The 16,439-nt window shown below is 37.8% G+C and overlaps 3 protein-coding genes across 3 annotated transcripts in view; 1 reads left to right on the forward strand and 2 right to left on the reverse strand.

Annotated features, from left to right (window-relative positions):
• LOC104803125 overlaps window positions 1–2,977 on the reverse strand; it is a 7,352-nt gene extending 4,375 nt beyond the window's left edge. Inside the window, exons 1-8 of the mRNA XM_010527001.2 lie at window positions 2,741–2,977; window positions 2,341–2,400; window positions 1,607–2,198; window positions 1,309–1,568; window positions 1,059–1,144; window positions 729–823; window positions 313–606; window positions 5–208 (exon numbers count right to left, since the gene is read on the reverse strand). Coding sequence (XP_010525303.1) covers window positions 5–208; window positions 313–606; window positions 729–823; window positions 1,059–1,144; window positions 1,309–1,568; window positions 1,607–2,198; window positions 2,341–2,349 — 1,540 coding nt within the window. The 5' untranslated portion in view covers window positions 2,350–2,400; window positions 2,741–2,977. The remainder of the gene's footprint in view (window positions 1–4; window positions 209–312; window positions 607–728; window positions 824–1,058; window positions 1,145–1,308; window positions 1,569–1,606; window positions 2,199–2,340; window positions 2,401–2,740) is intronic.
• A 2,994-nt stretch (window positions 2,978–5,971) lies between these two features.
• LOC104802934 (myosin-binding protein 3-like) lies at window positions 5,972–8,996 on the forward strand. The gene is made up of 3 exons (XM_010526767.2): window positions 5,972–7,166; window positions 7,262–7,396; window positions 7,500–8,996. The coding sequence occupies exons 1-3, from the start codon at window positions 6,212–6,214 to the stop codon at window positions 8,651–8,653; spliced, it is 2,244 nt and encodes a 747-aa protein (XP_010525069.1). The 5' UTR covers window positions 5,972–6,211; the 3' UTR covers window positions 8,654–8,996.
• LOC104802933 (protein TIC 40, chloroplastic-like) lies at window positions 8,906–13,310 on the reverse strand. The gene is made up of 14 exons (XM_010526766.2): window positions 12,955–13,310; window positions 12,506–12,617; window positions 12,320–12,377; window positions 12,178–12,195; window positions 10,951–11,272; window positions 10,755–10,858; window positions 10,594–10,651; window positions 10,255–10,339; window positions 10,067–10,107; window positions 9,756–9,801; window positions 9,502–9,596; window positions 9,288–9,391; window positions 9,145–9,192; window positions 8,906–9,065 (listed from the first exon to the last, which is right to left on the reverse strand). Exons 1-14 carry the CDS (start codon window positions 13,163–13,165, stop codon window positions 9,012–9,014), a joined length of 1,356 nt encoding a protein of 451 aa, XP_010525068.1. The 5' UTR covers window positions 13,166–13,310; the 3' UTR covers window positions 8,906–9,011.
• Between the last annotated feature and the right edge of the window lie 3,129 nt (window positions 13,311–16,439).

The following is a 16,439-nucleotide window of genomic DNA, read 5'->3' on the forward strand; positions in this document are numbered from 1 at the left end:
GCTCTTCCTTTTAAATCGTTACTAATCAAACACCCTACTTCTGAGGATCTAATTGACATTGACTTGGCTACAGTTCTAGAAACCCCCTCCTTCATATCAAGAGAGACATGTTCTTTCACGGATCTTTGTCTTGGGAGAACAACTTCATCTATGGGTTTCACTTTTGGTTTCGAACTGGCATTGAATGAATTGGATTTGAAGAAAGTACCTGTACAAGCAAAAACAAGGTGACATTATACAAGCTGCAAAATCACCACAAAAAAAAAAAGACACAAGCTCGAAATGCACTTGGGGAGACATCATACTGCTTACCTTTAGGGGATTGGAGCTGTGAACCAGTAGAGCGTGTATTTTCAGCATCACCGCTCAAGAGACTGGTGAAAGATGCTTGATGGACTAGCTTTCTCTTTGTCTTGTCTAGGCCCTTGAATGATGATTCTCGAGATAATGAAGCTATTCTGGGGAGAACGGATTTTTTGGGTGAAACTGTTGAAGCCTCGATTGCCTGCCTTTTAGCATCTGGCGCAGCCTCAGCCTTTTCAGCACGCCTTTTGCCAGGAATTTGTACATTCAAGTTCACCTCAGTTTCCCTTTTTCCCTTGGCCTCTGAATGTTTCAAGTTCAAGTGACAAAACAGAGAAGAATAATCTTAGTGCCAAATTTGATCGCAGTGATATCTCATTAATCTTTTGCATCAATGTCATGTTCGGTAAATTATCCAGATTTACCTAGCTTCTGCTTTTCAGCTTCCTCGGCAAACTTACATTCTTCACAAAGCCAATCACCCTTAGGAACTTCATCAAGCATTTCCCGCATGCAATAGCTGAGTGAATGAAAACACAACTACATGATTAACACAGCAAAGAAGCTAACTAATTACGAAAAACTACAGAATAATGTAAATAAACAACTATGCTAAACTAAAATCAAATAAGAATATTAATAACTTTCAAGAAAAATCCCTAATGTAAATTTTCCATTAGTTTAAAAAGACGGGGTACCCCAGCATCCAAAGTTACTTCATCATTTCTTTCCCATGAATAAAAGAGCAGGCTTACGTGTGCTCTGCGCCATCACTGCATCTACTGCAGATAGCAAGCAAATCTTCTCGACCCGCATCTCCGCAAATATCACAAACTTTTACCTATAGAACAAAAAGGAAACGATTTTGACTCAAGACTTTTGTAACTGGAAGATTAGATGCAAAACTTGCAACTAAAAGGAAACAGAACCAGAAGAAACATAAGAAAAGAAAAATGTTTTCATGTACTAATTCTTCCAGGAATTAGGAAATGCAACATTGCTTACATCATGTTCCACCATTTCTGAATCGTCACTCTCATTTTCAGACATAGCCGATGAGTTTGGCTCCTCAGCCTTGTGTAACTTGGCCTTTTTCCCTGACTTATCATTCTGGTAGTCTTGGCTAGAATGTGTAGAACCTTCAATCCTTATATTTTCATTGTCTCTGTTACTCTCTGCTCCTGATTTTTCCTTGGTCTTTCCCAGGCCCAAAGAGTTCCTGTCTTCGTGATTGGATGATGGATAAGGCAAAGATTGTGATTTAGCTTCAGAAGAGCGTTACATGGGTCTACCTCTGTGCCACCATGGTACTTGTTACAACCATCCAAAACTGAGTCAGAAGCAAGAGCTATACAATCTGATGAATCCTTGTTGCCTGCTCTGTCATTAGGATAATCTGAATTCAAACTTTTTGCCCGATCATCCACTGTTCTGTCTTCCTGACCTTTAACACATTTAGAGCTCTGATCCAACACATTAGCTATGGCAAGTGGTCTATGTTTCACACCAATTTCAGCAGAAGATTCCTTAGAACTCGTCTCAATTGCTCCTGAATCATCGGATACCTCAGAAGATCTTATCATTTTCTTACTATCAGCATTCTCAAAGAGCGCATCATGACTCGTATTAACTAGAATGCTGGCTTCACTTGCAGTAGGAGAATTGCTGGGTGCTTTACTAGAAAGACGCAAAACATCATCCCCATTTACAGAACACTGACTAACTGCTATTCCATGGCAGGTTTCATCTGACGACTCCTCAGACTTTGAAGCCGCAAAACCAACGCTACGGTGCCTACATGATGAACAAGGGGCAGAACAAACATTGCAAGTTCCAGAATCCATCTTTGAACGACCTCTCTTTCCCATTGAGCGTTTACCAACTTTTCTATCCGCCTGCAAGAAATATCACAATACAGCACATATAACAGCGAAAAAAACATTGGAGGGAAAAAAATTAAGATTCCTACGAAACTCGAATGGTAAATGAACAAGGATAAGCACCAAAATGAAAGAGAATAATTCCCGATAGTCTCACCATGTACATCGAAATTGATTCCTACGACTCAAAAATCTGACTTTTATCCTCCTCTTCCAACTGGGAAAATATGCGAACAATTAGTTAGCCATGCCGGCTGACAAAATTCCAATTTAAATCAATCGAAGCAACATGTGAAAAAGCATATTACATGCAACAGTAAATCTAAAGATTGATTATGATAAAATTAGAGTAAACCCGTAAAGAATAACCCAGAAAATTTGGATTAACAACTCTGGAGATGAACACACAAAACAATCCCATCATCCATCAATCATTTAACCACCTAATCAATTGCAAATCGAGGTCAATTTCTGAATGAAAACACATAGCAGGAATCGGTGGAAAATCCCAAAATCGGGGAAAAAAAATTGCATGCGAAGGTCGCAAAAATTATTACCCATCCGAAGTTGCCCCTCTAACATCTCCATCGGCCAAACGGGAAAAGATAAACCCTAACTTCCCCCTCGTCGAATTTCCATCCCCAAGAGACACAAACCCTAATCTCTCTCTATCCAGATTCGCAAACTGTCCTCTCCACAAAAAAATAAAATTCTCTCTATATCTCACTACTTTCTCTCTCTAAATACAGAGATTCAGTCCCGTCGTTGCTCGCGCTATACAATATTTCGCACAACGATAGCCAGATATGATATTTGCTGATATATACTCCCCAGAATCTATACGTGTCAATACGTATACCTCTACGTATACACATATATACACACGCACACGCGAAAGTAGAAACTTAATTAATTTTTCGACGAATATTTCAAAATTCTATAAAATAATAGATAAATTTACCAAAAAAAAGATAGATAAATATAATTATATCGATTATTTTAATTTTTATATTAATATATTTATATAAAATTTTAAACTTTTATCGATTTTTCATCAAAATAATAATCTTTAAAAAATCTTACCATTTTTAAGTGCAAATAATTCATTGTTTAAAACCATTATTTTCACCAACGTGTGCACGTGGCATGAAAAATGTGTTGTGGTTTTGGAATATGATGTTTTATTCGAATTCGACGGAAAACAACTGGATATGCATTTACATTTTTTTTTTTTGTAGCAGAGGTGTATTATGTTGATATTCTTATATTCAAAAATATTATTTAATATAGTTTTTTTTTTACGATCACCAATTATATCTTGATTAAATAGATTAAAATCCAACGGAAAGTTAGATCCATATCCTTGGGCCCATTGAGATAATCTGTGGACGGCCCTAATTTCGTATTAAATCTCTCGTTTAAAAAAATCCAAGGATAAAAACGTCTTTTCCAAACTCGACGATTAAAAAAAAAGTGTTTAAAAATCACGCCATTAACATTTCATATTTCTTGGAGTCTTGAATATTAATCTTTCGACCAATTTATATAATATATATTCCTCATGATACGATATTTACGTATCTATATCACACATTACAATTTATATATATAATATGTTCACGTAAACCATTATAATATGTGTTTTGACAAACATATATGTCGTGTAAAAATTCAAAAAAAAAATGTAGAGTTTAGAATATATTTGAACGTAATTGATGATTCGATATTTAATTTGTACCTTTACGTAATCCCTTCGAATCATGATGATATAATAATATCTTATCTTTTTGTCTACATAATCTCATTCAAGAAACAATGATATTTTCAACATCATGAAATCGGTTTCATGATTGGTGTTATGGGTGGGCGTTTCGGTTCATTCTTTGAGTTCAAACCGAACCGAACCAAAAAATACTGTATTTATCTCGATTCAAACCGTTCTGAATTTTCGAATGGTATTATTTTTAGAAAATCGAATTTTTTGAAATCGAACCAAATTTTAAAAATTTCCGGAAAACCAAATTTTTTTTAAAAAAATCTATTTTTTTAATAAAAATCGAAATTGGACCGAACCGGATATAATATAAAAACCGATTGGTATCTATTTTTTATCAAATCGAAAAAATCAAATCGATGCATTCCCCACCGATTCCCAAAACGGTGTATGAAGAAAATACATCCTACCCAAAAAAGTAAATGCCATAAGCGCGGGCCATAAATTGTCGGCCCATTTATCGGATCCAAGGCCCAATATACCACTTAATTTCATACAAACGGGCCATAACATATCGGCCCATTACCAAAGGCCTAATATACCACTTATTTCCGGGCTAAAAGAATCTCGACCCATTTATCTCATTCAAAGCCCAAGATACCACCGTTTCATATAAACGAGCCATAAAAGATCGGTCCATTTATCTGATCCAAGGCCCAAGTTACCACTTAATTTCATACAAACGGGCCATACAAATGTTGACCCATGGCCCAAGATACCACAATTTCATACAAACGAGTCGTAAAATGTCGGCCCATTTATCTGATCCAAGGCCCAAGATATGTTGCTATACATATATACTGTCGTGACTGGCGTGAACCCCCGCAAAGTCGTTTGGAATCCCAAAGGGATGGATTCTTCCAAACTTCTTTTAATAAAGCACGACCACTTTTTCGCAGCAAAAGTGAATTTGGAATGCCATCTTCCATTGGTTACGGCTACAAAATATCCACATATATTTTAACATTGTTTTCTTTATTTTGTTATGTTTAATTTTTTTGTATCTATATAACAATTGTAATACAACATGAGCATGTTCATAAATCTAAGAAAAATCATGTATTCAATTTGATAATAGACACTCAGAAAGCTTTCAAAAATCCCCATGTTTTCATATAGGGTAAAACCCCTAAAAAACCTCCAACTTGCAAAAATATATACAAATAAATCTTTAACTTGAAAAACTGTCATTCAATCCTCAAACTTGTAACTTGTCACTGAATAAAAACTCGAACTTGTAAATTATTGCTCTGATAAACCTTTGACTGGTTTGACCACAATTTCAGACGATCGAAAATCCATGTATTAACGAATTGCAATCCGTCAATACGTGGATTTCCGATCGTTTGAAATTGTGGTCAAACCGGTCAAAGGTTTATCAGAGCAATAATTTGCAAGTTCGAGGTTTTATTCAGTGACAAGTTACAAGTTCGGGGATTGAATGACAGTTTTTCAAGTTAAAGGTTTATTTGTATATATTTTTGCAAGTTGAAGGTTTTTTAGGGGTTTTACCCTTTCATATATTAAGAGTGAAAATTCCGAATTTCCATCAAATTATTTTATTTTCAAATTTTGATATTTGTTTTGTAAAATTGTATCCACTCAATATGAAATTTTCAACTTTATTTTATTTTGATTTTCATTTGATTTTTTCAAAATCAGTACTTATTATTAAAATATTTGTATTTGAAGTGTATATATATATATATATATGATTGATTATATTGTATGCAGACAATTTAAACCTTAGAAGTCATAGTATACTCACACAATTAAACAATAATGGCATCTTTTTTTTTTCACTTTTTCTTTTAGCCTTTTCCTCCGTAAAGTCTGCAACTTTGACAGGTACGCTCCCTCCATCATCATCATTATCTTTGCTTTTCCACTATTTTCCATTTTCAAGATTTCCAATTTCATATTACTATTTTACTCCATAACTTCAAATTAACGATCGGCAAAAAAAAAAAACCTTATTTATTTGTATAACGCCTAATTCAAATGTGTTAAGAGTAGATGGGTTTCTAAAGCTCTCGGGAGCGTTTTAGAGTACAGTAAACCGAACGTGAGAATTTATTTCGGTTCGGTTTTGTAGATTCCGGTTCAGCCTTAACCAAATTGCAAAAGACAAAACAATCCCATTGCTAGAGACAGAGGGGCTGTGCTAATTCACCAGACATCATTCGTCGTCTTCTCTGCCTCTCTCTCTCACCGACTCCAGGTATTCAGCTGGAAGAAGATAGAAACAAAATCCATGGCGGCGAACAGATTCGCGACGATGCTAAGCAGAAACACGAACAGAATCACAGTGATCTTAGTCTACGCCGTCCTCGAATGGCTTCTCATTGTGTTCCTCTTCCTCCACTCCCTTTTCACTTACCTTCTCGTGAAATTCGCCTCTTACTTTGGCCTCAAGCAAATCTGCCTCCTCTGCTCGAGGCTTGATCCAGTCTTCGAGCGGAACCCAGAAACAGGACTCGCTTACAAGGAGCTCATATGTGAGAACCACGCCGTACAACTCTCCGGTTTGAGTTTCTGCAAAAACCACCGGAAATTCGCAGACTCCATGAAAATGTGCTCAGATTGCTCGGGCCGCGATGAAGATAAAGCTCCGCAGAGGAGTATCAATTTCGCATTTTGCGCTTGTTGCCAGAAGAGCTCGGAAAAGAAAACCTACCCTAATTACTTACTTCTCAAGTCATCATCTTGGGGAGATTCTTCTCTGGGTTACAAAGAAAATGGGGTTTTGATCTTGGAAATGATCGATGACGACAAAATCGGAGATGGATTCGAGAAAGAGAGAGAATCAGATCGCTCAGAGGGCAAGGGACAAGAGCAGAACAACGGCGAAGTGGTTTCCGACGTCGACAGCTACGGTTTAAGCCTTAGAGAAGTGTCTGAAGAAGACGGCCTGAGATCCATAAGCACAAACTTTCTGGGCGACGAGGATGAAATCTCGGAGATCCAACACTTTTCTGGGCAGCTTTGTTTCAAGGACGATGATTCGGTTAAGATCATGGATCTGTCCGATCATGAGACTGTCGCATGTGATCCTGGCCGTTTGATCCCAGTTGAGCTGATCGATTCATCTACAATCACCAACCATGGAGTCATCAACTTGAGAGAACAGGATCAGGCTCCACAAGTTCAGCTGAATGATAATGCAGGAAATGTTCCAACATGTGCAGATGGGCGAGATCAGATTCCTGGTACAGTACATAAAAAGATTCCAAGTTGCGAAATTATTTGCCGGTTTGATGGGTTTCTTTTTACAGGTTCTTTTCGGTTTGTGATCAAAATCCAGGAAACGAAGAAGAAACAGAAGGAGCAGATTTGTTGGATGAACCTTTTGGAACCAAGAAACTCGATTCTAAGCCAGAAGATGAATCTTCTTTCATCATTGATAAGATCTCTGAAAGATTCTGTCCTCTTCTAACAGGTGGGTTGCAGATCGATTATGGCAGACATGCGGCACATCTTTCATTCTTTTGTCAGAATCTGTGATATTTAAGGCTGAGGTGAGCTTTTTTGTGTGTGTGTAGGTGGGGAAAATGTAGAAGAGGGAGATGATGATCAAGGACAAGGAAATGAGGATCAAGAAGAAGAAGAAGAGGAGGAGGAAGAGACAGAGGAACAGAGGGAGGAGAAGCTTCCAGAGACGCCGACTTCAGGAGATACTCTTAATTCTTTGCATAAGAAGCTGCTTTTGCTCGACGGAAAGAGAGAATCTTCAGCTGAGGAATCAGTGGATGAGGGCATAGCTACTGATACGGACAGTGGGGATCCGTATCAGACCATCGAAAAGCTGGCAACTTCTGTGAAAGCCGAACGAGAGGCTCTTCGTCTGTTGTATGCAGAACTCGAGGAGGAAAGAAGTGCTTCTGCCATAGCAGCCAACCAGACAATGGCGATGATAACAAGGCTTCAGGAGGAGAAAGCCAAAGTTCAAATGGAGGCGTTGCAGTACCAGAGAATGATGGAGGAGCAAGCAGAGTACGATCAAGAAGCATTGCAGCTCTTGAACGATTTGATGGTGAAACGCGAGAAAGAGAAGGAGGAGATCCAGAAAGAACTCGAGGTTTACAGGAAGAAGGTTTTGGAGTATGAGGCAAGAGAGAAGAAGGAATCCACCCATGACGATGGTGTAGATGACGAAAACGAGGATGACGGAGATCAGGGTGAGTCTTCGGAGATGGAGATGGAGATGGATTTGGAGAAGATAACAATGGATTGCGTGAAACATGTGAGCATGCTTGACGAATCTTTAACCGAGTTTGAGGAAGAGAGGTTAGCAATTATGGATCAGCTGAAACTATTGGAAGAAAAGCTACTGACGATGCAAGAGGATGAATCCGCAGAGACTGCAAGGGACGACGGGTTTCCGGAGAAACTGACAATGGCATCAATGGCAAAGAGTCTCCTACCTCTTCTAGATGCAGCAGAAAACGAAACGGAAGACGGGTTTCAAGAAGAACCAGAATCCATGGAAAGGAGCGTAAGCTTGGGCGAGGAGAAACTAGAGATCATCAAGCAAGTAGACAACGTGTACGAGAGATTACAAGCACTTGAGACGGACGGCGAGTTTCTGAAAAACTGCATGAGTTCAGTCAAGAAAGGGGACAAAGGAGTGAGCCTTCTCCAAGAAATCTTGCAGCACCTTCGGGATCTGAGAAGCATCGAAGACACAGAAAGTTAAGGCGGAAGAGAAGCTGGGATGTGTCCTTGTAACTGTCCTGTGTTGGATTTTGAACGAAGACTTATAGTTCATAGGATATGCGTACTGCATTGTCAGACAGCCGGCAGAAGAGCCGGAAAGAGTTCACACGGTCTGGTTCTTGCGCTATTCGCCTTCTCAATGTGATGATGAGCCGCCATCTGAGTGCTTCTGGTTTGTTTGTCTGTTACTGTTGGTGATGGCGGGGACTCTCTCTCTCCAAATTTCAATTAGTTTTTTTTTTTTGGCGATGTCTTAATTTGAATGCGTAAACTACCACAGAGATTCATGAAATAAGGGTATCTGTCCGACTGGAAAAAAAAAAGAAAGGAATCTGGACTCAACCCGTCATTCCTGGGAAGAGCTGAGAAATCTTGTTGAACACATCCATCACCTGAGACCAAACAAAACAAAAAAAAAAACATCATCCCTTGTCCGAAACCATAACGAGTAGAAGATGTAAAGATTTTTACCTCTTTATCGTTTTGGTACTTCATAATATTCATGGGGTTCTCTGAGCACTGCCACAAAAAAAACCCACCAGAGAATATATATATATATGATTTACAAGAAAAATAATCAGAATCAGCATTTTATAAAAAAAAAAACACCATACTTCCATCAATGCAGCTTGGACTCTGGGATTCTGGAAAGCAACGGCAACGTCGGGATTCGCCATTATCTTTGAGATCACCTCCTCTGGCGTCATCCCTATCTGGTCTGCACATTGGATATTTCCGACATGTTTTTCAATAATAATTCAGTTCATCAACGAAATTCTTACAGTAACTGAGATTTTCAAAGGGAAGCCCATCCACTATGCTCCTTACCAAATTGCTGTTTGACTTCAGGGCTATTCAGGTCAAAATTCTTCAAAGTGTCTGTCATCCGCTTGTCCCACTCGCCACTTCCACTCATGTTATTCCTATCACCCCTCAAAACGAAACCAAGGAACGTTTCAAGAAAATGATAACAGACAAAACTTCTTGCCACAGTAAAGATTCTTGAAAAAGCTCCATTGCCATTCATGTTCAGTATTATTATTAGCACGGTAATAACATATAGTAATTAAATGGCAGCTTACAGCATGTCCTGCAGCTGTTGACGGTATTGTGGATTTTGTATCATCCCTGCCAAAGAGCCAACCAATGCATGTGAAATACAATACAAACTGAACTGAGCATTCATCCAAACAAATTTTTTTTTTTTAATTTCAAGAACGCTTCTAGTATCGATAGATCAAGAACCCTTGTTCATAAGTTACTTGTCAGCTAAGCAAAGTCAAGCATTTTCATGAACTCAGATGTAGCTCAGTGTATGCCCATGATACAATCACAGCCAAAACTTCAACTCCCACATAAAAGAAATAGGACTAAACATGAAGATGATACTTACATTTGAAAGTTTCCGGGTTTCTCATCTCCTCGGGCAAATATCTGCATTCAGATACACAGAGCATTAACACACTTCTATCTTTTCCTCAAGAGAGATTTAGCCAGTTGCGGCATAAGTTATTGAATTATATATATATATATATATATATATTCACTTGAAGTTGAAGGGGAGAGAAGAAGATATGTTACGGGTAAACCATCTTCTGAACCGTAGGATCTTCCATCATTTTCTCCAAAGCTTCAACAGACAAACCAGGCCCTCCTTTCCCTGTGCCTGAATAAGCGCAGTTTATAACTAAGTAAAAATATGAATGATACACCAAGAACAAAAAACAGAGAGACTGCCATGCAAAGCAGAGAAAAATCAAGATTATGAAATATTCAATGGAGGCTAATCTACAAGTGCACATTGTTAATTCCCTCTGTTTTATATGTGCAAACCTACTATAATTGGAAGTTAGCATTTTGAAAAGACAACTCCATGTTGATCTTAGTTTCCATTTAAGGAATGGGAATTTGTCGACTCACCCGGAAACTGAAAACCACTTGCACCAGGCTGTGAAGCAGAAGATCCATTCTTTAAAACCTAAGAGCCAGTACCCAAAAGAAAAAACACCCAACTTCATGGTTACATGGAAGAAAAATGTCGATTTTTACTGAGATGTAAAAAACCGCCAGCTATAACTTACATCCTCGAACATTTGAGTATTTTTGGTAGCACTAGTTTCAGTATCTTCATAGTTACTGAAAGGATTTTCCTTCGTGGTTTCTTCAGGAGGAACGTCCACAAATGCTGCAATTCAAATGAGGATCATAGAAAAGTGAAATAGCCAGACATGGCAGAAAAACAAAGCAGGTAGATACTTGAAACAGGAAAACACATACCATAGTTCTTGTCTACCCTCTTCGTTTCTGTTTCGGTTTCAACTTTAGCTGTTTCTACTGTTGCTGCTGGAGAAGGAGGGGGAGGTTGTGGCTTCGTTGAAGGAGGTTCATCTGCTTTTTTTGTCAATGTGACATCGACAGTAGCAGCTGACGACGGGGGAGGGGTTTGAAAAGCCGAAGCAGGTGAAGGAGCCGAGCTCATTTGTGTAGGACTTGGAAACGGGAAAGGAGATCCCGTCGGAAATGGAGGATTGTTAAACTGATTGCTCTGCATATTCATCTGGCTCATCATGGTCTTCATAGCCGTTTGCATTGCATATTTCTGAAACCGAAGAAAAACATCAACACTAAACCAAATAAAATGATGAGAACCAGCATGTCATATTTCAGCTGTAAAATTCAAATCTGACTATGAGGCAATAACAGAGGTGGAATCACTGGTTAATAAAGCTATCAAAGAATGTCTTTCTATGTGTTTAAACGAGGAAGAATAACTTTCAAGCATAAAGGCATTTAGTTCAGCTTATTCGGAAATTTTTCAGACCAATAACTTATCTACCACTTACGCGAGGACTGATAAGAAGAACTCAGATATATATCGACGATCAATAGAGGAAACTTTAGGCTGATTTTGTACACTCAACCTTCATCTACCAAAACGATTCTTACGATGCTTCCCTGCTTTTCTCTCTACTCCATCCTTGTATATTTATAAAGGATCTTAATACCGACAAAAGAAATTAACCAAAGAAAACGAAAAAGAAATTAAACAAACAGCAGTATGCATGCATGTATTGGCGATTTATATACAACAACTATACCCTAGCTGTACCTACGACCAAATTTCCATGTCAAAAGTGCAGTCCATAATCCTTCCCTCTCGAAAACCAGAATTTTCTGTAGGTTAAACCCAACTATTCCATGCGTGAATCATATTCCGCCCAGAAAGGACAACCTAAGACATGTGAAAGGAATCACGTTCCACATCCTTGCGAGCACAGTTCTTTTGTTACGTGAAACATGATATTTCTCGTGAATAACATTTCAGATCCATGAATCCAAAACAGATAACCACAAGCAAAATGTAAATGCAAGGAGCTAGGGACATGTTTGCACAGTCCTAACCATGTGCCATTTATTAGAAGGTTCGATAGCTGCAAAACATTTTGCAAAATAATGGGCCAAGGAATTGGTACCTCGTCGAAGAGTAACACTGAACATACTCACCTTTAAACTTGAAGTTACCTGCCATTCCGATTATGAAAACACGATCTTGTATTTAGTCTTCGAGGTTAAACTGAGACAGTAGAAGGAATAGACATAAAAGATAAAACTAAAGACACCATGACAGAAGCTTAATCACACTTACCCACGAGAACAGAGCTGAAAACCCAACGCCAACACCGATCCAGAAAAGTGGTGATCCTCTACAGCAGTAGACAAAAGCGTGCTTACAAGTGCAAAGCCATAAATAAACTATAACACACATGCCCTAGAAAAACTATTAACTTTTTTTTTGTATTTGTAAGAAAATCCAGTCAAATATTCAAATTACATGCTTGAAGAGGATGGTGGCACTGCAACATTAGGGTAACCAACGGATGTTGTCTGTTCACCACTCGAAGAAGAAACACTCGCAAAAGAATTCCCTCCATGTTTCACAATAACTGCTTCAAAGAACACAAAAGGGTCCACAATTACAGGAGAAATATAAAGAGCAAACACAAAATTTGCAGAATCAAAGCAAGAAAGATGAAAACTTTTGGAATTATTCAGACATCTGGATGTCAAAAATAAACAATTGATGAGCTTTGGCTTTTTTTTTCGGTTGTTGGGTTTAAAGTTCAAATTCGAGCCGAAAAGAGTACACAGCCATTGGCAACCACGGAATCATATAACCAACAACTACAATACATATGCCCAGCAAGTTTTCACAAGTAATTCTCCACCAGGACAACAAAATCACACATGATTATCGAATTGGAAGCGAAAACTAGCAGGAACCTGCCGAGGTCGCCGGCCGAGATTGACGACTCTGAGATTGAGCGGAGGCTGAGATTCTGGAACTCCGGACTACAATTCTATAGCTTCGAAGCGAGTTCCCGGAACCGGTGAAAACCCCGGTAGGGTTTTTGAGTGAAGAAGAGCAGAAATTGCAACCCATAAACGGCTTCGGAGAAGAAACCGAATAAGACAATATAGTCAGGTTTTCCATCTTTGTGATCGAAGGAAGAAAAAAAGACAGAAAGGCCTGGGGAAGACCCAAGAATGAGAAGAAATGATGAAGAAGAAGAAGAGGAGCCTGTCTGGTCGAAGACTCTCTCAAGGGGGTCTGAGTTCAGACGAGAGAGCTGAACGAGGTTGGATAGGTAATTGTTGAGTCACGGATACAATGTAGTCAAGTCTACTGAAATCTCTATGGATTTGCACGTGGCAAAATATTAGCGCAGAGATCAGCAAACGCAACCGACGGTTGGAAGTCATTCTTACCTTTTCAAAATTTGTATAAGCATCCTTCAACTTTCAGTTTTTCATGTTCAACCCCTTTACTTTGAAAGAACCACATTTAACCTTCTTCGATCTAAATCATGATGCTGATTATATTGTCCTCAAAAAACTTTTTCCTGGTAACTGATAATCAAACAGAAAATCAGGATCAGCCTCAACAACTTTCCGGAAACATTTGGTTTCAGTTTAGGGTTTACATATTAAGCTTTATGAGTTTAGTGTTTTGATTTCTGATCTTGATTCCTGGTTTCAGCAGGCAGCTACAAATGGCCAGAGAGTTCCATGCATTCATCAAGAGTTTGGGAAAGTTCTCTCCGTGGATCAACAAATGGAAGAATCATAATAAAAAAACACACATAGTCAATCATGTTTTCCTTCTTAGGCTGAAATCAAGAAGAGCCAATTCCTTATCCGTGTGGGTAAAAGGCTTTATAAAAAGGAAAGATCATCATCACGAAACGACCCAAAAACACCAGAGAAACATACTCATACACAAATCCAACAGACCAATTTAACCCTTACAGGAACAAAGAGATTGCTGCATAAAGCAAACTATAAGTCATTCCCAACAAAGCCGGAAACTCTCAGACTCGTTCAACGACATCAACAGTGGAAGAAACCAAGAATCAAGCATTAGCGAAGAACAAGCACAAACTTTGAAATTTTCCGGAAAAACATGCTCTCAGTTCAAAGGCCACAGTTTTCCACACGAGAAAAGTCTGAGAACAGGCATGATCTTCAAGATTCAAACAAACTGCATTTGGAAAGCTCGAGAAACCTATCGACTTAAAATCCAAAACACGAAGGAAAAAGACCCTTCAAGCATTTCAGATCAAAGTGTCATCCAGATATCCCGAGCCCAAGAAATGCAGCGATTTGATTCCAGAAGATCAAGATCCCATTCTCATCCCCATCTTTTCGGTGTGGTTAAAGCAAAAGTGAATCATCATCGAGCAGCCCAAAAGATAATTAAACGATATGGTTTTGGATTTTGGGTTTGTAATCGGGAAAACAGTTGTGGAATCTACGAGAAAATGCCAGAATTGACAGGAAAACTCCCCGAAATTCCACATGTCCATAGACTCCGACGAAGAAATCGTTTGATTTCGCATCAGAACTTATTCTTTGAGCCAAAAAAACATTGAGAAGCTTAAAGAATCATAGACAGATGCTTCGACCTAAAATCACCAAATCACATTATCCAAGATTCAAGCTGCCCAGGAAACAAAAACCCAAATTTTCACGGAAAAAAAAAAGAAAAAGGAGAGAAACTTTCCACACGATAACCATCGGATCCCATGGGAGACAATAGGATTATCTGAGATGAGATCTGGAATTTACTCGGAGGTCTACCCTCAAAGTTAAAGCGGCATTTGGGAATTTATAAACCCTAGGGTTTGCTTCCCACATGATAATGGATGGGCCTATGGGCTTAACTTATTGGACCTGAAGGCCCGTTATCGTTACTTTGCTTGAATTTCGAAAATTTTTTTCTAATTTGCAGTGTAGAAAAATATTTTTTAAAATAAATTTCCTTAAGTTTACGTGACAATGGGCCTACACAGAGAAGAAAGACTAATTTTCATCCCTTGAAAACATTCACCCAACTTCTTATTAATAATTATTAATTATATCATCCTTGTTGTTCTTATTGTTGTCTATAATAATTTATAAAATCAGCTGCCAACCTCACATCTTTTTTTATATATAAGTTGTATGAAATAAATAATTATTTATCTTCTTCCTTTTCTCTTTCCTTTAACCCATCATTCACAATTCCACTACCATTCCTTTTCTCTTCTGTGTGCCAAAGTTCTGTAGAGCGAGCAATCATTATGTTCTGTCATGAGAAAGTTATATATATATATATATATATATATATATATATGCATGTGTGCTTTATTTCAAAAAAAAAAAAGTTAATGACACGGGAAATTAATTATATAGTGGTCTAGCTATTCTTAGTAACGTAAAAGGCATGTAAAAATACGCTTAACGAAATGATTTTTTATTAATAATCAAATTAAAATCTCAAACTAAGTAAGTAAATTAGAGATTAAAGCGAATATTTATAAATATTTCTAAATCACTATTTTCTATTTTTCAGATTTGATAAGATCTTCATGATATATTATATCTCGTAATATTCTTAATATATCATAACACATGTAGCAGTTTATAAAATGAAACTGAAATAAAAAAAAATATCGATACGACATCATCGTGTAAAATAAAACCAAACAACAACTAGGATCAAAGTCTCTAGTTCAAAATTTGTTGCATTTGGATATTAGTTAGAGAACTAATTCATTGTCATCTCTGCAATTACACAATGTTTAAAAAAACAATCTCGTGACGATGTAAAAGGATATAACTCCAAATCACAAGCTTTGGTCGTATTGACAGAAAATGGTTTGATGGAGAAGGCAGTTACCACTATCCTATCAATCACAGTCACTTATATATATATATATGGCGCACGTATTCATGCGTGTATCGGTAGCTTTGCGGTATAACGACTTCTTAAGAAGGATAATTATAGTATATGAACCACGTATCACTCCATATTTTTCCACTTGAAAAAAATATTATGGGTGTCAATTGTACCGGTCCAAACCAGCACTCAGGCGTGAGAGATTTGGATTTGAGTTCGGGATGGTCCAATTTTTTTTCGGATCTACACAATCACAACGGAAGTCGACTTTATAGATTTCTGGCTCGGATAGGATCGATTCTCTCGATTTGTTTGTAATTTTTTATGTTTTATTTACTATTTTTAAATATATATATATATATTGGATTTACAGGTTGGGCCAAAACCCGATTTGAGTCCATCTGGAAAGCCTGGAATTTTTTTCGAACCAGAGAATTTATATGCAAAACCTGACATTTTTTTCCGGTCAATCGATCATCGAGTTTAGTATTGACACCCTAAAAATATACATAAGAATCATAATATATATATATAAGACCAATTTAAC

This window comes from Tarenaya hassleriana, unplaced genomic scaffold, assembly GCF_000463585.1.
Source record: "Tarenaya hassleriana unplaced genomic scaffold, ASM46358v1 Cleome8, whole genome shotgun sequence".
Taxonomy (NCBI): domain Eukaryota; kingdom Viridiplantae; phylum Streptophyta; class Magnoliopsida; order Brassicales; family Cleomaceae; genus Tarenaya; species Tarenaya hassleriana.